We start from the raw sequence: 21573 nt of genomic DNA on the forward strand, positions 1-21573 counted from the left end.
GTTTATTGCTCTCAGTTAAACAGCAAGCCTAGTGGAAACCTTAAGAAGCACAGAGGGCCACACACTGTATCTCCTTGTGTGTGTGTGTGTGTGTGTGTGTGAGTCAGTTTGAGCTGTAATGGGGGCGGGTCGAACCAGATGGCCAGACAAACTGCAGCCTCATCCATCCCTCCAGGGAGCCGTATTGTCTATCCTGGAATTCTCTCCGAGTGACCTTTGACCTCTCTTGTGTGAAGGAGAATTCTGACTGTAACTTCACGGTAATTGTCTGCATCACACACAGTAAAATCATCACACACAGGCCGCATTACTAGAGGTGTTCCAGGAAGGCATTACCTCAGCGGTGCATTAAATATGTCCACGTCTGCTGCGAGCACAATCCAAGTGCATTACATTTAATCACTTTATGAAGTGAGAGGGGCTGCATTTTACTGCAGTACACTGTGCACATTTTTTCTTTCTATCCAGGGGGTTATATTTAGAGAGAATACAATTACATAAGCCGTACATCTTATGGCAATATTCTACACTGAGGCAACAAAATGATAGCTTTCTTTTCTTTTTACATTTTTGTCCAAAAAAAACAAGTTAAGTCAGTGCATGTTCATGAAATAACATTAAAAACGCACCAAGATGACGTGAAAAAGGCCAATTTAAGAAGTAAGATGAATGTACATGCATTGAGCTACAGTTTCACCTAGCAAGGTCTAAGAAATATTATTACAGAACAATTTAATTTAATATTACATTGCTAGAATTAGGTATTATGTGAAAATGCACAAGATGAGCAGGTTTTGATTTAACAAACTTCTATTGGCCAGTGCCGGTGGCGTTCACTTAGAAAGCAAAAATGGAAGCTAACTCTGAAAAAGAAAACAGTTGAAAGGAGTGTATTTGTATTATTGCCATGGAAAACCAGGCAACAAGAAGGGATGACATCATTCTAGGCGGCTACAATTCAGTTTGATTGTCCAAAAATATGGTCAGCGTCACAGTTTCAATGGTTTAACTTTTTATTAATCCTCTGCCAGCATACCTCAAAGGATCAGAATGCAATGCAGCCACATGTTAAACTGTGTTTTGATTATCTTATGTTGACCGTGACCACAGACACACCCCAGTGTTCACAAACAAGTTGGATAGCTTCACTATATTTATGCATCCACGTGCTCACCATTGATTGAGAGCATCAAGTTCACACCCATTCTCTGGAGAGCTGTTGAAAGTCATTTTGGAAAGTATGGGAAACCAGTCAGAGTACAGTATATTACATTAACATTCTGGCACAAAATAACTCCTGGGATAAGATGAACATAAAATATATGATATGTAGGTATAGTATGTCAGGGCATATCCATTGTTTAATGACACATTTTTGGACAAACTATCCTTTTAGAGCAGGTTTCACAATATGATTTATTGTTTCATAGATTGAACAGCAGCTCCTTGTGTGGAGGAAAAAGGTCAGAATTGTCACAATTGGATTGACATCACCATGGAATTAAATGTAATGTACATGTTCATTTTCCTTTCTTTTTCTCTGTGTGTTATCATCTGCACTTCATCAGCTCGTTGGAGTTTATTTGTACTTTTCCTTCCAGCAATAACTAATTCAACCAAGATCTGCGGTCCGTCATCCTGCCTCAGTGAGTGTACACTTTCCACAGAATCAGTGGCTTTGGTTACAACTGACATGTGTGGTGAAGCTAAGAAAAATTAGTTTTCATGTTTACAGTTTTTAGTTTGAGCCAACAACTGGTTATTCTCATGTGTTAGATAGTTCAAAAACGTACTTACTTACTAACTACAAAAGACATTTTAAGTCAGGACCACTTTGTCAATAAATAGATTTTACCTATTTGCAATTTGTATTTGGCGGTATGGCAGAAGAGCACACCTCCCTGCCCTTCCATGTGCATACATGGAAAGCCTGAGCAGGGAGAGCAGCAGTGGCAGGATCCCCCCTAAGGCCCAGAACAGAGCAGCATCAATTACAACAGACATGACTGAGTAAGTCGGACAACATGGATATACATTTCTAAGGAGAACCTGGGGTGGAGGTAGGTTGCAAGTGCTAGCAGAGATGCAGCGAGGTAGACTGGGAAAAGTAGTTTGAACAGAGCACTCTTTTTGAGAACTCCAATCAGGTTAATCAGCTGAGCCATCAGCTGGTGTGCTGGCTTTGTTGCTGCAGTTCCAGCTATGAGCTTGACTCCATAACCTGCCAGAATTTACCTATGCTCCATGTATGAGTAATCCCCAGTCGGTTAGCTTAGCACAAATACTGGAAACAGAGAAACAGCTGTCCTTGCTCTGTTCGAAGGTCATAAAATCGGCCTACCTGCACCTCTAAACCTCACGTATTAACACATTCTATCTTTTTTTGTTTAATCCGTACAAAAAACAGTTGTCTAAAAATCACAAGTTCACTTTAGAAGTGCTATAAGGTGGATTTTGTTACCTTTGTATAGAGCTAGGCTAGCTATTTCCACCTCTTTACAGTATTTATGCTAAGCTACGCTAGCCAGCTAGCTGGCTGTTGCCTTACATTTACCCTAAAGACATGAAAATGGTATCAATCCTCTCATCTAACTCTGCAAGAAAGTATATAGTTCCTATTCACTGTTGTCATAAGTCATAACTATGTCATGTTTAAGAGGTTTAATATTCACTTGTGATCACCTTATTTTTCTGATGCTAATATCAAAATGGGATTTATGTCATTATTGAGGACCAATTGGAGTGATGTTTAGATTTATATATACAGTCTAATAGGGCAATTTTTGTTTCTAAAGCGTGGCAAAAACAACAAGAAGGTATATTTGCTTAATTTATGATGCTACTTTGGTATCTGGTCACTTGCTAAAAGTAGTAGTAGTAGTAGTAGTAGTAGTAGTAGTAGTGGTGTGTTGTAAGCCTGTTTGGGCTGGGCATACTTTTTGTGTGCATGACACAATAATAAAATTATTCAGTCACAATGTAGGCTACATGGAGTGCTATGTAGAAAGTAAGTTGGCTATTAGCCAATTTACACAGTAGGCTAGCCTACTTCAGAAGTGATATTGCTCCCATTCCCTGGTTGCCACTATAGGCGGATCAAAGTCAAGCCTTACTTACACCTTATTAACTGGCCACAGATGTACCCAAATGGGTTTTAATACTCTTGTTGTGCTGTTTCATCAGATTTCAGGATTGGTCAAATATTTTACATTGAAGTTTCTTTCTCTCTGCTGTGTCTTTGTTGGATTTTAGATTTGTAAATTCCCAACCGTTTTCTGCAGGGACAGAATATTGATAAAGAGAGTGCTCATACGATGACTGCCTGACCTACATAACAACTTCAGTCTACCACTTGATGCAATGAGATGGACAAGCCTGGCGCTTCTTCACTGGCACTGTGAAAGCCTTATCTCAGGGGAATCATGTGGCACAGAACCTAATTATTGCCTTCTCTTATCTTTCCGGATTTAATGTTGTGATATGAACTTGACCTACTTCCTCCTGAACAAGAGTTTCGTCCAATACGGCGCACACCTGGAAACACTGCCGTCCAGGATGTAACTTTGTCAGTTTGGGCCTCTTGCTAGGATGTTGCTTGTTTTAATCAAACTGCTTCTCACGCATGCTGCTGTAAATGAAGCCAACATGGCTCCACGCTGTTGTAGTTGGTTGCAGATGTGTTGTGACAAGACATGATGTAATGTAGAACCAACACCCCCAAAACAGATTTTTCTATTTGAGTCAGAGGTCAGAGACAGTTCTGAGCTCAATGTATGGTGGGTGTGTGTGTGTGTGTGTGTGTGTGTATTGGTGTATGTATATGTACCTGCTTTATGCCCGTGGGGTTTAATCTGACAAGTAAATATGAACCAGCTGGAGATAGGGGAACCTTGGCTGATGCTCCTGAAATCAACATTACACAACACTGATGAAGAACAGCGGGGCGTGAGCTCACTAATGGAGCATTTGTTTATGGCTATAAATTATAGTTTGTCTGGTCATAAATCAAAACCAAACACATAGTGTCAGTTATATGTGTGCATTTTTTTCAATGCAGGTAGACCTCAAAACAAACCAAACATGTTTTTAAGTTGTTTGTGCCGTGTCAGGTCCTCACAGGGAAACTAACTGCAAGTCAAGATGATTTGATTTAACAGGATTTAAACATTTTTAACAATGTGAGTTTAAAGGTTTAATCAAATTATGAAGTGTTGGACAAAAAAACACAACAAAAAATCATGTTTTTGTTTCAAAGTTATGTCAAGTTTTAAAGGAGTAAGGCCTCAAGTTAAGCCAATTCCCAAAAGCTCCATAGCTGGTCAGTTGCTTTGAGAGCTGACAGTGAAGATCAAAGCATATGGTTCACAAAATGTTCATACTAATACTGATATGCATGGCACGAGGGACAATACTGGTTTGACAGCTACATTTTGTTTTTCAGCTACTTCTTTTTTACAGTACCATTAGTCTAACTGTTGTTTATGGAATGTAATTGTTTTGTGATTTGTAATCATTATCCAGTACAGTGTTCAACCTTTATTTTTATGTGTTAAGCTCACTGCATGGTTCTGTGTACCTAGGGGCAGAAGTGACATGGAGACTCAAACCTGGGCCCCGCAGGTGATGAATGGCCTTTTTTTGTGCTCACGACAGCGGCTATCAGTAAGCTGATTTACAGCAGGACAAAAGCACCAATACTAAGAAGCTTTGTTTTATGCCAATGAAAGCTGTGTATGATTTGCCAGAAGAGCAAAGAGCAGGGTACAGGATTTTGTAGGATTTAAGTTTATCCATCTCCGTTTAGGTTATCCAGCAAATAGCAAAGTGCACCTGTCTGGAATATTCCTTCAAAATTTGACACCAAACTGTGGTGCACTACTGCAGGTTGTTTAGAGTACCAAGACCTGGGAGGACAATAGACAGAAAGTCAAGTTTGATTTCCTTGTAGGCACTCATGGAGTAGACTTGGTTAATTGGCCATTTAGAAGCAAATCTGTCTCCATTAATGTGCCTTTCCCTGGGCTCATTGTCTCACTAATGCAGTGTACTGCCAGGGTGGTGAATGCCCCAGCTTTGTGGCATTTTATTAGTAAACCCTGATGGCCCGTCTGACTGGTTACTCTGGGTGAGTTATGCTTGTGAAAGGAGAGAGGAGTGTGGAAACAGTCCAAGCAGTGTGAATATAAGAGCAAGGGCAGCCAGTCAGATCAACTGAACCAAATTACTGCTGAGTATTCCTGATCATACTGTTGTATGATCAATTAACTTTATGTAGTCACATTTTTTTTAACAACCCTTTTTAAAATGTCATTTCCTTTCTTAATCGTATATGATTCTTCAACTTAAAGTAAAACAATTAAATTAATATTTATCTAGATTGTGATTAATCTTGACTTTTCACCACACTAGCGCACACACTTTTGCTTTGTAGGTCCGCAAAGACACTGATCTTTTATCCTTTCACACTCTCGTCTTCCTGAAATCACCTGTGGAATTTCTTTGAACCATCTTTGTCCGTCCCACTCCATGTCGAGATGTGGTCAGCTTTACTTGGCTGCATGTCTATCCAAGTTGAAACCTTAAATCCTTTTTCAGCTTTTAGAGTAATGCTTGCTTATAAATGTGTCAAAGGCCACAGTCTGACTCAAAATAGTAAGGTTGTAAATAAAGAATACTTTGGCCTTCCTGTGTACTTTCTTAATTTAAAGTACAATGCTGGATGACAGTTTACCCCCACTCTACTTTGGGACACTTATGGAAATTATATTTGTAGATATGTTGATGCTTTTCTTAAAATGAAAGCTGCTGCCTTTGTTGGCCAACATAAGCTTATTTTTGTGAAAGTCTCTGTTTCAGTTGTCTGAACAATAACTGGCTGCTACAGATTTCTTGCAATCACAACACAATGAAGGTGACACTTTGCCCATAATGTGTTTCAGCTTCTAGCTGTGATCCATCATGCTGTTCCTATCTCGAAAGTTTTATGTTCCTTTCTTTCAAACAATAAGACTGTTTACACGTGGGCAGCTGTTTTCGTAAACGGACATTTCAACCTTTGTTTTCCAAAATAACATCGTGCACATCTGTCAGTTTTTAGAAAAGTGTTCATTTACACGTCCGCGTGTATATATGCCGTCAAGAGCACGCCAAACCTGTAGGTGGCCAAACAGAATCCCCAAAAACCCCGCAACAAATCCCTTCCGCTTACTTCCTCACTTCCTCAGCTGCCTAAACCTCCGTTTGTCTCAGTTTGCATGCAAAAGAATATTTAAAAATCTCCACTTTGGTCAGTTTGTAGAAAGACTCGTTTTCAGAGGCAAGTTCTCCGTTTGTGTGTAAACGAAAAGCACAAACGAAGGGAAATGTCTCTGTTTGTCTAAATAACCATGTACTTGTAAACAGGGCCTAAGACATGTTCCAATGATAATTATTGAATTAAAAACCATATCAATACCCCCCAAAATAAGATATCCATAAAAGTTGTACCTTTAAATAACATTTTGGCATCAAATATTTATAGTGATAAAACTCCTACAATTGAAAGGTGTCATGTATTATGGCTCTGATTATTTTTCAGCCTAAAAGTGAACGTTTGAATTAAAAAATTAACTGTACCGAAACCTATAAATTATCTTTATACAAGTTTTAACACTAAGGTTTAAGAGAACTCTTATATCCAACACTTATGCTTCAGTAAATGTACATATTCAAACCTGAAAATATTTTTTTTAGTGCGGTAATTGTGTATTCAAAATAACTTAATGCCTTTGCTGATGGAAAATATATTAAAATTATCAAAATATTTTCATAAATGAGACTTGAACTTGATGACAAGACAGCTGGAACCACAAATAAAAAACCACAAAGGAAATTTACTGTTAACAAAAATGTGACAGTAAACTTTATTAGGTCAGCATACAATGACTGAGACTTGGCTTTTGGGAGAACATATACCACCCAACATCGGCCTTTGTCCCATACAGTCAGAATGCAGGTCTTACCCTCATACAACAATTTTCATTCAAATGTTTCAAAACTAAAGGTTTGTAGTTGTAGACATACTGCATGTTCAAACTAAGAGACAGAATGAACTCATGATATAAAGTAGGAGACAAAGTTGAGATTCGCATTCTTATCTTCAATTCCAATTCATTTAAAATGACCCTGAGCAATAATCTGTGTAAACATTTCTACATTTGCTCCAAACTAATACAACTGAGAAATGAAAAGTCTGTGCCTCGTCTTCTCCATCCTCACTAAATATGTACATGAGTCCATTCCTTTATAGGCATGCTGGTGTTCAGGTTCACATATCGTATGCTGCTGTGCATAAACAAGGCATAAACATGACACCAAGTTTTCAATGAATCATTGCAGATTCGTAACAATGCGTTATCTTTTTAAACCTTTTTCTATTATGGAGTATAACAGAGACATTAATAGAAATAGACTTCATATGTTGTTATATTCTGTATTTGAGGAGTGCATTCAGATGCTCCAGCAGTAGATATGTAGAGGCTGACAGCTGTTCTGCATATATGAGGGGAAATCCACATGCTAAGGAAAAGACAGAGAGCCGCAGAGATCATTCTGAGCTAGACTCTGGATCAGTCTGCACCATTCAGCCCTCTTCTGAGTGATGTAGGCTGGGGTGAGGATTTGCACAGGAAGACGCGGTGAGCCTTCCACCCTGGCCATCTCACACAAGGCCTCTGCGATACAAATAACATACATGCCGCAGTCATAGCTGTTCTGCTGTGATGGGCAGGGCTCGTCCACAAACAGCGCTTTTCTCGCAGCACCCAAGAAAGGCTCTAGCTTGCTGGCGATGCGCCGTGCGTGCAGCGAATTGCTGCCGTTTTGAGAGTCATAGTGTGCAAAGTAGTTGGAGTTGTGATGGTAGACCAAAAGGCTCCAGTGGGACCCCCCGGCGCTCTGGTTGGAGTTGTCGTTCACAGCTAGCAAGACCCAGTGGCGAGAAGCAAGATTCAGCGGCTCCAGAAATAGGGCCAACTCATCGGGGCAGGAAGCACATTTGATGAACTGGGTGACCTCCGGGCTGATGAGGGTCATGGTCTCCCCCAGGACTCTGAAGCGCTCAGCAGCAAAGTACTCAAAAGCAAAACCAATGACTTGGTCATTGAGCCAGTGAGGTCCTTCCAGTAAGGACACATCAGAGCGCCGCAACAGGCTGTCCTGGTAGCTCAGCACTACAGGGTCCATCCTCCAACACAGTCAGAGAGCGAGTCTAAAATAAATACAGAAGGTTTTAGTGATGAATGTTTAGCCAATCTGCAGAAAGGTTTTTTTTTTTAAATATTTATCAAGTACAGATAGCAAACATGTCTCTTCTAAATTGTGAGTTGTCTGCTTTTCTTTATGGGATTGTAAACTAAATATGTGGGTTTTAGACAATTGTACAGTAACGGTTGTTGTCATTGTTGATTATTTTCTCAATTAATCAAGTAGATGGTATGGGGTAAAATGTCAAAAGATTGTGCAAAAATGCTGATAAGTGTTTCCTAAAGCCCCAGATTACATGTCTTGTTTTATCCCCAAATTAAAGAAAGTTTTGTTTACTGTCACAGAGGAGTGAAGAAACTAGAAAATATTCACATTCAAAAAGCTGGAATTACAGAATTTTTGCTTTTTTCCATAAGTGACTCAAACCAATTAATCGATTATCAAAATGTTGACGATTAATTCAATAGTTAGACACTTCTTGTTTAATATTTGCAGCTTTAGACTGTTGGTCACATGAAAAACAAATCACTTTTAAGATGTCACATTAGGCTTTAGTAAAATTGTGTTTGGACTTTTTTAATCAACATATCAATAAAGTAACAGGCCGATTAAACAATACTAAAAATAATATTGTTATTTGGAGTTCTATTGTAGTACTGCAATGAGAAACGTTAGTTACTTAGTTAAAAGTAATCAATTTGGACTGTAGGTCAGAAAAAACAAGCTGTTTGAAGTTGACATTTAGAGTTCTTGGACAATTACATTTACATTTTTCAAAAGTTATGGTTATGTTAAATGTTAAACTAAAACCTTTACTGTGTGGTGTCACAAAACTTATCCTGACAAAATGATGCAAACCTAGCTAGTTATCATATCTTCACTGTACGGACGACTACTAACGTTACAGTACAGGGTTGAAGCGGTGTTAAAGTCGCAACGCTACCATGTAAAGTCAACGTAAAAAACCTGTTCAACTGTACTGGTGCGAACACGCAAGGTTTCTGACGTGAGTATGGTTCCATCTTGGTTCGTTGGTGTGCACCGTTGTTAATGAGACACGTTACTTTATCGTGTGAAAGGCTCTGAACACGGGTGTTTTCAGTTAATCTGGTTGATTAGCTAACTAGACCTCTACCAAGGACTGTGTGAGCGTACTGTGATTGACAACCTTAACTGAAACACCTGTGGGGGTGTTCAGAGCCTTGTAAATGTAACGTTAGCTAGCTAACTATGCGTTTGGTCGGCCATACCAGACAAACTACAGGCTGCTGCCGGTGTCCGGTGATGCCACAACGGAGTATAACATCACTGAAGTGCGTTTAGTTCATTGTTTTTGCCAGCAGGTAGCTCACCGGTCTTACGTTAGCATGAGCTAGCTAGCTAGCCAACGGCAACTTTTACCATCAAACGAAGCTAGCTAAACAACTCAGCTAAACCGTAATGTAAGGCAGCAGAGCATACACAGTTACTGCCGAATCAAAATAAATGCTCTTAATTCAATGTCCATACCTGTAATAGACACACTCAAATAAAAAGTACCACGAAAATTGCAGTCTTGTCCCTCATTACAGTGACTAACGTAAACCGCTGCTGCTGGAAGACCTTTACATCTTTTTGCGACAGTGTACCTGCGCGGTACATTTACTGAAAGGCTACCAGTTTGTGTCATTTCCCACAGGGATTGAAATAGATAGGGCTTTTACACTTCAGTTGTATAATACAGACAGCCACTTGTTCAAAAACCAACACATCTCCCGTCATGGCAATCCAATATCACTCAGATTAGATTTTTACATCATCTAAAAACGCGTGATGTGTGTACGTCGTGTTCACTTCTTGTTGTTTCCCTCTGTCCGCTTCCTAGGATGGCGAAGGCATAGTCCGCCCTACTCTACCTCTGATTGGCTAGTAGTCATTTTCTTCGTTTTTATTCTTCTTCTTTAGTTTATTGGCGGGCTACAAACCAACGTTTAAATGTGCATGTCGCCACCCGTTGGTTGGGTTGGTTAGATTTAGGTAAGAGAAGTGGGATTGGTTAGGATTATGGTAAGAATGTTAGAGTAAGCCAATCAGAGGCAGAGTAAGGCAAAGTAAGGCGGGAAATGCCTTAGTCATCCTAGAAAAAAATACTCGTCAACCATTCGCTAAAAGGCGCATACTTTCGCGTTTTGGGGCCCATAAAGGGTGCGCGCTAGAGTCTTTCTCCAGCTAAGCCGCCTGAGCGTTCAGAAGAATGTATTGATAATTTTACAGCCACTCATTTGCAACGATTGTGTCGTTATATGAACGCGGAAGTTTCATACGGTTATATAAATCACAGACTCAGCTCCGGTCCCGCCCCGCCCGGGGGCTTGGCTGAGGCTCCGTCCTCCTCTATTTTCTCCCCGCCCATTAGCAGCGTGAACGCGCACTCCCGCGCGTCCCCAGAGCGGCCGCACTGATTAGCTAAGCAAAGTGGAGTTTTCAGCGACCGTCACCGAACTGCGAAGGACTGTTTTTTAAATTGTATTCAATGCTGCGAACCAGAACGGAATAAAAAGCGCAAGTATTCAGCGCGGAGTTGTATTTCGAGGAATTGTTCGGAGGCAAACGGCGGGAGAGAGAAGAACACACATTAATTCAGTGGGAATGCAGGGAATTAAATAGAGACTTAGGCATCTAGAGTGGCTACAAGTGTGTGGGGCTCTGCAACCCATCCTGAGAGCAGACGGAAAACTTGAGTCCCACTTACAACCGACTTCAGCGTTCACTTCTGGAGGTAAGAGTGTGATGTTTAGGAGTTAGACACGGTGGTCTGGGTGGGCTGCCCCGCAGTGGGTAGAGTGGCTTAAGGGCTGCAAGCAACCAATGAATCAAGAAACTTGTTCTTTTAATCTTCACTCATTTGCAAGATGGTTGTCCATGCCTCTAAGGTGTGGATTGGCTCAGTCGATGCTTTTGTTCAATGATTAGACCCAATCAGAGGCATGATTATAATATAGCCTATTGTGTAAGCTTGTGAAAAGTTTGAGTTACAGCTCAGTGTCATGCCATCTGAGTGCTTAATCTACATCTAAATCCACCTAATGTGTCCTTTCATAAAACTGTATGTGACACCTTGTAAAATGATGACTCCTGGTGAATTTGCACCAATATGATGTAAATGTGTCCGATTTAGCCAACAGGATCATTTCCATCTGTAGTCCCTGGGTAGAGGATGCTATGTATTAAAAGAAACAAACAAGACATACAAAACAATCATCAATCAATGCATGGAAACATATATAGGATGATATAGCATAAATGAAAGGAAACGTCACAGGACAACCCAAGGACGTATGACAATCCTAACCATATTTATTTAAAATACTGAACTTTCATCTGGTATTCTGCATTCATGTTCATAACAGGATGAAGTTGTATGCTGTGCTATGCTGCAGTAGGGTGGGGGTAAATGTGTACATGTATTATTTAGTGGAGGTAGGACAGTACAGCTTATAATGCAGTGGAGGCAATAAAGACTGCAAAGCAGCTGGAATTGTACAGGGAGGTCTAATGGGGTGAAGAAGCTGCTGAATCATGGGTGCATGTCTCGGTGTGTCCAGTGGACGAGAGTGGACTTCAGACGCTTTATGGCTGCAAACTCACAACGCCACACATGACTCTGTGCAAGACACCTTTAATGTCCCTTTTTTGTTACAAATGTTTTTCACTTGAGTATTCATTTAGAGGCTTTGGCCTACTTTTGTGTCTGAGCTGCTCAAAGCTGAGTTTAAAGTAACAGTACCTTGTCGGAGGATCTTTTTATTATAGAGTTGTCAGTAGAGTGATGACAGGGAAATGAGGGGAGTAACATGCAACAAATGTCCCCAGCTGGACTCAAACTGGGGAAGTTGCAATTTATGATGAGTAACCCACACACCGCAAGGGTGCCCCTGCTCATCGTTTATCACTGTGTTTGTGTGAGAATTATATAATACACTTATTAGATTTAACACAGGAGTTCTGTGAGTATTTGGGTTGAACAGCTATGTTTTTCTCTACCAACAGTTTTTCTCTTTTCATTTAGTAAAAGCATTTGTAATTGTTGCTTCAGATCTGTATCCCTGAATCCTTTTTCCTATCTGCAAAAAGCTAAAGAAAAAGACTTTTGATTCAAGTAGCTGTGAGGTCGGATCGGCACAGGTGATGAGGGTGAAGTGGGTCTGTCCTGCAGGAATGCGAGGTCTGAGAAGACACAGCTGCTGTAAGCATGAGAGGCGGCCCGGGCCGAGACTCCAGCAACTGGTCCCTGTCGACATCTGACACCTCACAGGCCCCCTCTGTCTGCTATTTCTAAAAGACGGGCTTCAGTTTGTATCACATCAGGCTGTGTCTGTGTCGGGTGATATCACCGACACCACCTTAAAAAAGACTGAAGCTGTGGTTTGAAAGGTTGAAAGCTCAGTTTGAAGCTACGCAGGAGCTAATCTGCACAGCTGTAGTAATGTTGTGTGGTTATATGATCCCTTTGCAGCATTGGAATTAAGACAGTCTGCCCTTCTAATTCTACTTAGACTAGTTTGATGAAGGTGCACAAACCTTTACTTGGAAAAGCATCATTGCTACATAATCTTAGATTCAGTTAGTGTTCTTCTAAGAGAAACAGTGAATGACTTGAGCTGTTGTCACCTTGTTCATCATGTCCTGCCTTGGGGTGTGGCCTCACCTTTGGCTAGTCCTGTTCCTTGAGTTCAACTAAAAACTATACGAATGAGGTCTGTCACAGTGAAACTGTGACCATTGGCTGAACTAAACTGAACCTGTTCAATCAGTCACCAGTAGAGGTAAATGTGACTTAAGTTTTGGGTTGGGCATCGTTTGGATTTAAAAAATACAACTACAACAATTGTGATTTTTCTTCTTCTTCTTTCAATTCCGGTTCTTTATTGATTCCAAGTCTTTGAGGGGTGGAGTTGAAAGGGGTCACATGCCTATTTTCACAAATACAAGGAAAGTTTATTTTGATTCTATGGAGGTTTGCAGTTTTACAGTCTTTTTCAATGGAAAATAAAGCCACACTAGAGCGCTGCTTACTGTGCTCCATGGCTGCAACACAGCGAGCGCCTGGCCGCCACGGAAACCAAAACTTGCGATGATTGGTTTGGAAAATAGGCCTGCACGATTAATCATTACATAATATAATAAAATCACGATCTCTAGTCACCCTGTTCACGGTTTTACATTTTTAAATAATTCTTTTCTTTTTTTATGACTTTGATTCTTATTTAGTTTTACGAGCCGACTGCATCACAAGCGCTACTACTTTCTTCTGGGAGTTTTAAACATAGACTGTATGAAATAAGTTTTAAAGGGCTCATAAGCTCTGTAATGCTCTCCCTTCTCTTCATTGAAGCCTCTGTCTACAGGCTTGTGGTGATGAGCAATGTGCTACAGGAGCCATTGTGGCAGAGAATTGTGTTATCAATTCTAAGCAAATATTTAATTTTTTCCCCTGAATCGTGCAGGCCTGTTTGAAACCAAATCCTACAAAGGATTCCAAACAATTCCGATAAAGAAACAATTCTACTGGAATTGTAATTTTGAAACGATTCCAAGTTTTGGAGGTCCAATCCTACTCGAGATATGATAAGACCCCTTAATGTTCAACCTGTTGTGTTTCAAAACCGAAGTTTCAACCCGTATATAGTTTGTCATAGATTGTTCCAGTTATTGTGTACGTCCCGGGGAAGTAGTGCACAAAAGAAGACGACCCCTCCTCCGTGTTCGAGTGTGTCACAAATATACTGCAGCGCATTTTCAATGCGGACCAGCTGAGGAATCACGATGGCAGGAATGGTAAACCACCACTCTGCCTTTTTTTAACCCCTCCTGTCATAAGATATTCATCAGCAGTAAAATAACTCTTGTCTTTATATATAGCCTTTTATTCTTTTGACAGTGAAGTATGTTTGTGGTTTTAGAAAAAATAACTCTGTAGCTCATTGTAAAGCCATCAAAAGTAGATTGAGGTAAAGAGTTCTTGCTGCAGCAGAAAATTTCTAATTTAAATAATCAGAATACTTTCACTTCTTTTCATCACTACATTTCACATTTGTTTGGAAATGAATCATCTTGCTGGGATTTCTGCTATTTCTACAGTTTAAACTGACCAAACCAATAAAACACTATTTTGTAATACATTAAGTATTTATTTTGCCATGTAAGCGGAAAAAAAATAATTCACAATTTGCCTCATTTCCTGTGTAAAGTTCACCCCACTGTAAGCCTACGCTGAGTGACTGTAGCTTAAATAGCTCTTTGTATGAAAATATTACTGTTTCATAGTCACAGTTCCTGTAAAATTGCAGCCTCGTGAAGAAAGCTACAGCAGTTACCTGTGCCTATATCCCCAAATTCATTTCTTTGTTCTTTAAAAACATAAATACAGTGTTTGAAAAGTGCAGTGCAGGCTGATCAAACATGCTGTTTTGCTCTCTTTATGTTGAGGTAGCTACCCTCTCTCTGCTCGGACTTTGATGCACATCCACCGAGTCTCTGAGTCTCTACCTAATCTGAAAATAGGAATGCCCCCCCCAATCGTCAGCCCCTGAGGTGTTACCTGGCCACTGAACAGAAACCTAGCTTGTGTTTGGGAGAACAGAAGTCACGTGCTGCAGGCTCACATGATCAGGATGTCCCGAAAAGTGTGGTGGCCTCATGATGGGATTGTGTGGCGTAAGTGATTGGCATGCACATGAAGTCATTAAAGAGGAACCTGCTTGTGTTGCACGGAACAAAGCTCCCCTTTCTTTAGTAGGCCATTATATGAGGGAGGCTTTGGCCTCAAAGGCTCAGCTTCCGCGCGTTTTTGCATTTCCCCTCATTAGCTCACTGGGGCTAACAATAGCTGGAGTGAGATGGAGAGAAGAAAGTGCATTGTGTTGTTCTCTGCAATTTTGCGTTTGTGAAATGAGCTCAACTCTCTTTTTTTTTTTTTATTAATCCCTTAAAATGGGAAATAGAGTCAACAAACAATAGTGATCTGTTTTGAAGCTCAAGGTTTTTGTTTTGGACAGAGAGAAGCAGGCTTTCAGAGGCTTTTTATTGAGTAACGCCAACGGGAATTCAGTCAAAGCTTAGAGAATGACACACAAATTGAATGCAAATAAAACAGTTTTCTGAGCTTAAATACCTAGTTTGAATAACCATGGGATTTTAAGTTAGATGATATAGATGCTCCCTCTCATGGAAGCTTAGTGACTTTGATGGCCATGTAGAAACTGCTAATCACCACTGTTAATGATAATACCGCACTGTACCTCAGGTTAAAGCTACACTACGTAACTTTTCGCGCTTCGGTCCCTCTACAGGTTGGAGCAGAATTGTCCCATTATGTCTCATTGGAACTACAGATCCTCTACCCGTTCTTGCACAGTGTGGTTATTGCCAGTAGAGAGCCGTTCACTCTGTTACGAGTTGATGAACCAATGAGATGATTTGTAAATATTATTTAAGTTACAAAAAAAGTTCTCTAGTGTTGCTTTTAATGACTGAAGCCTCCAGATGCCAGCGGCCACATTACTGCAGGCTTTTGGCAGCAGAGCACTGACTGGAAACTAAAGTTGGGATTTGCAGAATTTTTGTGCGTGTGTGTTGTGACACAGCAATGACAATGGCTCCTGGCCCCCTGCAGCCTTATGGTACAGACAGGTCAGGGCCTATGGTTAATCCCCAGGCATGTGCTGTTGTGTAATGGTACACAATACTGTCCATTTTCAGGGCAGTGCTGCCATGAAACCACTTTAGTTATCAGTGAAAAGGGTGATCATCTTGTTGAAGCCTTCACATGGCAGCCTTAGCCTTATGTATTATAATTATGTCATAACATCAGGAAATATTAAAGCATTAATTTGGGTATTTAACCAGCAAGTGTTTGATGTTTGTTTCTTAACCCCCACAGACCACATTTTTTAAGTTTCCAACAATCATGCAAGTCATCCTAAACTGTCTCAGTAAATGTGCAGGAGAAGAATAAATGGTCTGTCTGCAAAAAGGTTCCTAACCAACATTAGGAGCGCAGTTTAATTTGCTCTTAGAATAGTTTTAAATTGCAGTTAAAATTCTATTTCAAACTAAAGTTTTCAAAAGAGAGAACATTGATGCTGTCATGTACAATGCGCACAACAGACCAGATATAGTTCTCCATCCAGGAAAAAAAAGCTGAGTCTCTACAGTACGCTGCCGCTCTTATCTGTGAGGAATTCTGTCCGTTTACAGTAGTCTGCGCTCCGTCAGAATGAGGCAAGAGGGGAGGAAGAGCGGAGATAGTTGTGGCTGCCTGACAACAAACAGGCGGCGATAAGCCGGATTTCAAATGCAGCACAAGACATGCTCACTAGTAGCTGGAATGCTTCTCCTGTGTAATCTCTAGTACTGTAGTTATCAGTGTAGAAAATGAGCAGATTATAAGGGCTACTTTGAGATTATTCTTAAATCTAACTCTAGAAGTGTAGCCTCTTGTGGAAGTGTCGTGGAATATAGGCTAATATTTCAGAAAATGCATTCTCTATGTCTGTCACAGTAACCCTGTGTCCCTCGTTTGTGAATTACTTGAAATATTTACCTAATGTACTGGACAACTCTCCCATATGTAGCATTAACGTGTGTGTGTGTGTGTGTGTGTGTGTGTGTGTGTGTGTGTGTGTGTGTGTGTGTGTGTGTGTGTGTGTGTGTGTGTGTGTGTGTGTGTAATGCCATGAAATGACTTTTGTAGATTGTATCAGATTTGCAACCAGATTTCATTGACATTTAATATTTCATAGAAGTTTAGTTTATATAAGTACAGTGCGTTTGATGATCTGGGTACAGGTCCTGGTATTTTCTAAAGAATTTGCTAACATGAGAGGTAGGGCCATTACAATTTTTTTTTTGCAATATTCTCATGAATTACTGTGCATTTCACTTGGGTTTAGAAAACCTTTAAACCAGTGCTGTCAGTTAAACTTGTTAACGGCGTTAACACAGACCCATTCGGATATGCGCCAATGTTATTTTCAGTAAAAAATGTTTTTCCGATCCACTTTTCTATGTTGATGAGAGCATTGAAATGAGAAAAAATAACGGGACAAAAAGAAATCTAGGGCCATTTAGAATAGATAAAAATGTGCGATTAATTGCGCATTAACTATGACATAAATGCGATTTATTGCGATTAAATATTTTCATCGCTTGACGGCACTGGATGTTTTGAGTGCGTTTTGACTATCTAGCAAACTTCAACAAGAAGACACTACATGATGTGATGGTCAAAGTATTTCTCTCCAAAGTGCGTTTTAAGTTGCAAAAACCAAATGATCTAATTACTCAAGGGAATCATTGTATGATCATTAAAACATTTGATCATAACATTTATCACGACAGACTGATATACTGTATGCACCCTCCACTGAACTCTGCTGAGTCATGTTGTGCCACACTGTTCATTTCAATGCCCCTGTCCTTTTACTTTGCCTGCATTCATTCGGATTGCCCACTGATGCATTTCAGAGCGGCCCTTCACTGCAGTGAGTTAGTGGTCTGGTTAAAAAATTGTGGTCATACAACCTGAAGACGATTAGAGGGTCCCTATGGTCTCCACAAAGTCTGAGTCCTCCACTCAGCCTCAAAAGAGTCCACTCAACAGTGGAGCGGTCTCAGCTTAGCACATATTTTTGCTCTACATGTCACGCTGGCTGAACTGCACTACAGAGCAGGTAAGCTATGCATGGAGACACAAATGCCAAATGTAAGTTTTTCCTCAAGTTTCTGCAGATTCTGAGCAAGTATGAGCTTAAAAAGGGTTCAGATAGAGGGTTGGACTGTTCTGACCTTCTCAACTGGGAGAAACAATTGTTCTGAGAGAGCGGACTTAGTAGTTTTGTTCTTGGTGCAAATTCTCTGTAGATACTATGTGTTCTTTTGGTGAAATAGGTGTATTTAATATGTCCTTTCATTTTTAGTGTGAGGTTCAGAGTAGGGTTGGAACAGTACACAGAAGTCACGGTTCGATACAATGGAGTGAAAAGCAAAACAAGTATGCAGAAGAAATATACAGCTGCAACAGCCTGAATTGTGTAAAGTAAGATGTAAACAATAAGTACCCCACGTCATCTCCAGCCTCGAAATATATAAGACTATCAGCTATTAAACTGAAAATACAGCATCCCTTATTTATGAAATTGCTAATTACATAAAATAATGACAAAAATTCTACTTAGACAAGACCTTCCCCCACTAAAAATTAAAAAAGTATTCTCGCTATTAAATGCGACAGGCATACCTTTCTAGTTTCCACTCTGCCACGACCTCCTGTAGCTTCTCAGCTAGGTGAGTAGTTGTGTGCTGCTCATACAGGGGCCCCGTCTGTACAACTGACGTTCATCTCCCACTCAATCAGTCAATAAAATGAGCAGTCACCAGGAGATAGCTTTCCGTAGCACGCAAAGTCCAACTATCAGTCATTAGTGAAACGAACAAACTCATGCTCCATCAACGTCTGTGTTTGTTGTATATGGAAGGGACTACAGTCTGCCTCATGTGTGGATGGGATGGCATGTTGTAACGAGGTTCGAGTACATGCAGCAAATACCAGCCTGGTTCCTCTACGAGTGAATATGGGTGCATTGAAAATCACTTGTAAATTCTGATTGCGTCAGTGATTTTTTTTAATTTTTTTTTGGCCCTATTTGTATCTAAAGGCTGGTTAAGCACTGTAGAGAGGAGAAGTTGGACAGTTTCGTTCCAATGGTTGGCACAGCTGGGTGATAGCGTTGGATATGCGTTAGCGTGTTAGATGTACTTCCATACACATACCCAACAACTGCTGAACAACGCTGACACAGTCCTCGTCTTATCCACCACTCTCTCGCCTGTACTACGGTAACTGACTGGGAAACCAAAGTACCGAGACACCCGTACCGTTTTTGGTTCATTACGAATACATGTACCGTTCCACCCCTAGTTCAGAGTGTTGAGACAAAAGTACGTACTTGATAGTCGAACAGTTACATTAATAACCTTATTCCACAGTATTTTATCTTTTAAAGTCCACTGTTTCCTCGCAGAACAAGACATGAAGATCACTTATTAATGATACAAATTGTGAAGAGTATCTGAGCATGGAAGTTTCCTGTAACCAAGAAAATCTAGTTTCTTTCTATTTTTGACGACAGTTCCCAAATGCAGCTCCACAACATGTCTCCACGAGCTTTGGGTGTGCAGTAAACCTGAGGTCATAACATTATATGAAGCCTCACCACAGATTCTTGCCAACATCTTCCATCATCTCCTTGAAGCCTGAAGACATTGCTTGCATTATCATCACACTGCGGCTCTCACTGTCTCCCTGTCGACCGCGGCTCCGACTGCACCTCCAGGCTCAGATTTCACAAAGCCTGCTGAAGGCAGAACGACAGCAGTCGTCCCCCATCCTCGGCGAGAGCCACTGTAACACTGCCCTGTAATTACAGGTCATATTTTTTTCCTAATACGCTAAACAGATGTGCTTAAAATTATGCTTAACATTCAGACCCTGAGTTAGACATGATGACATGTCATTACTATCAGCTGGTGGAGGCGCACATTGTTACTGTTGTCTAAATAATTTTGGATTTTGAGATTCTGTCTGTTATCTTGGCGAAGGTCTCTGCACTCCGACTGCCATTTTACTTTTAAGATATCATTGAATAGAAACAAATGACCTGGAAAGAAAAGTGCACTCAGAGAGCGTTGAATTTATTAATTTGATTTGTTGCCATGGACATTTTTTTTCAGTGCCTTTTTTAATATTCTGTTGATCATGACTTACATTTCAAAAGAGGCCTTGGACTAGACACGTTTAGTCAGCTGACTGCACTGCATCAGGGTGTCAGATTTTGTGTGGTGGGTTTGTTTGACCTTGTGTGAGTTCAACACCGATAATACACACTGACTTGCAAACATGTCCACGAGTGTACTTTTGCATTGCCGAAATGGGATGTATTGCACTGTAATTTCCCTTTGATCACTCACGTGTTCCATGGTTCATTGTGATGTCGTTGAAATTGCTCTCGATGTAGGTGTCAAATGGCCTGAAGGAAGAAATCTTCCCTTTGTATCGTTACGCTTCAAAAACAAAACCTTTGGCAGCTATTTTGATCAAATTCATTGCAGCCAATTGGCCATGTACAGTACATACCCTAAGGTTGAAAAGGCGCTCCTTTCATTTATTATGTCCGTATGTATGCTTGAGCTAGTCGCAGGTATTCAAAATAAGAAACAGTGTGGATCTCTCGGTGCACATTAGAGGACATGTGTGTTCATCCCTGTGAGGTTGGAGGCATCTTGGCACTGTGCTGTGTGAGCAGCTACAGTAATTACTGCACATCTCCACTCAGCTATAAAAATCAAGATGAGTCCTTTTGGCACTTGCAGCCTCTTGTAGTTTAAGTGTTTGCAGACAATCTCCCAATCATTGTTCCCTATCCCATTGTGTGTCTATATTAGGCCTGCTCCCAATAGTTCAGTTTTATTCACAGCGTTGGCATTCACATTTTAAGTTAACATTTAAAAGCTGCGCAGGTTTTTCTTTTGTATGTCTATTTATTTTGTTTGAAACGGGTATTTCTGCATGGTTGCAGATCAAGGTTAATATATTTTTGCCTTTTTCATTAGTTTTTATTTATCTCTTTTTTTTTTTAAATTCAGTTTAGTTTTAATTGTTTTTTACAGCTGGTTTGCTAATTTAGTTTTTATGTTCTTTAAATGCTTAATTTTAGTTTAGTTATAGTCTTTTTTTTGTAATATGGGTTATTTCTCGGGATTCAAAAAGGTCAGAAAAACATCATACAATTTTAGAAATGTGTATATATGTATGTATGTATGTATGTATGTATATATATATGTGTATGTATGTATGTATGTATGTATGTATGTATGTGTGTGTGTATATATATATATATTCACAATGTATTCAACAATAACACCAGTACATAAAATGTAGCCTACATATAGTCATAAATTTGTAAACAGTCAGACGTCAACAGGTGTTTTGAACTTAGGTTTGATTAAGTGGCAAACCTTTTAAAGTCAGTCGAATTTATGCCCTAATTGGATTACCCTGCTGCCTATATATGTATTTATGTTGAAAAAACTAATGAGTTATATTCATTAAAGAAAGTTAAATTAATGAAAAAATGACTATCTCATTTAATCCAATGAATTACATAGTACAAATTGAGAATTTCGTTTGGGGATTTTTTTTCTCATTAGCATGATGTCAAAATGTGGAAAAAATGTGATGACAAAGCTTGGAAAAACCCCAGTAGCTGCGAACGTTATTAAAATGACATT

The 21573-nt window shown here is 40.0% G+C and overlaps 2 protein-coding genes across 12 annotated transcripts in view; one reads left to right on the plus strand and one right to left on the minus strand.

The window, feature by feature from the left end:
* Positions 1–6870: 6870 nt before the first annotated feature.
* Positions 6871–10015, minus strand: senp8 (SUMO peptidase family member, NEDD8 specific). Of its 2 annotated transcripts, none has more exons than XM_032522749.1 (2): positions 9754–10015; positions 6871–8248 (listed from the first exon to the last, which is right to left on the minus strand). In XM_032522749.1, exon 2 carries the CDS (start codon positions 8221–8223, stop codon positions 7558–7560), a length of 666 nt encoding a protein of 221 aa, XP_032378640.1. In that variant the 5' UTR covers positions 8224–8248; positions 9754–10015; the 3' UTR covers positions 6871–7557. The 2 variants fall into 2 exon arrangements, with proteins under 2 accessions (XP_032378640.1, XP_032378651.1); XM_032522760.1 differs by lacking the exon at positions 9754–10015 and adding an exon at positions 9597–9715.
* Positions 10016–10615: 600 nt separating this feature from the next.
* The window catches only part of myo9aa (myosin IXAa), a 122126-nt gene continuing 111168 nt past the window's right edge, over positions 10616–21573 (plus strand). For all 10 annotated transcript variants that reach the window (XM_032522615.1, XM_032522624.1, XM_032522644.1 and 7 more), the window contains exon 1: positions 10616–11002. The gene's annotated coding sequence lies outside the window, so the exon portion shown is untranslated. The remainder of the gene's footprint in view (positions 11003–21573) is intronic.

This window comes from Etheostoma spectabile, chromosome 1 (genome assembly GCF_008692095.1).
Source record: "Etheostoma spectabile isolate EspeVRDwgs_2016 chromosome 1, UIUC_Espe_1.0, whole genome shotgun sequence".
In the NCBI taxonomy this organism is placed as follows: Eukaryota; Metazoa; Chordata; class Actinopteri; order Perciformes; family Percidae; genus Etheostoma; species Etheostoma spectabile.

What these genes read in the sequence shown, in the direction of transcription:
- senp8 (XM_032522749.1), bottom strand. Translation starts at nt 8,223, where the DNA reads ATGGACCCTGTAGTGCTGAGCTACCAGGACAGCCTGTTGCGGCGCTCT.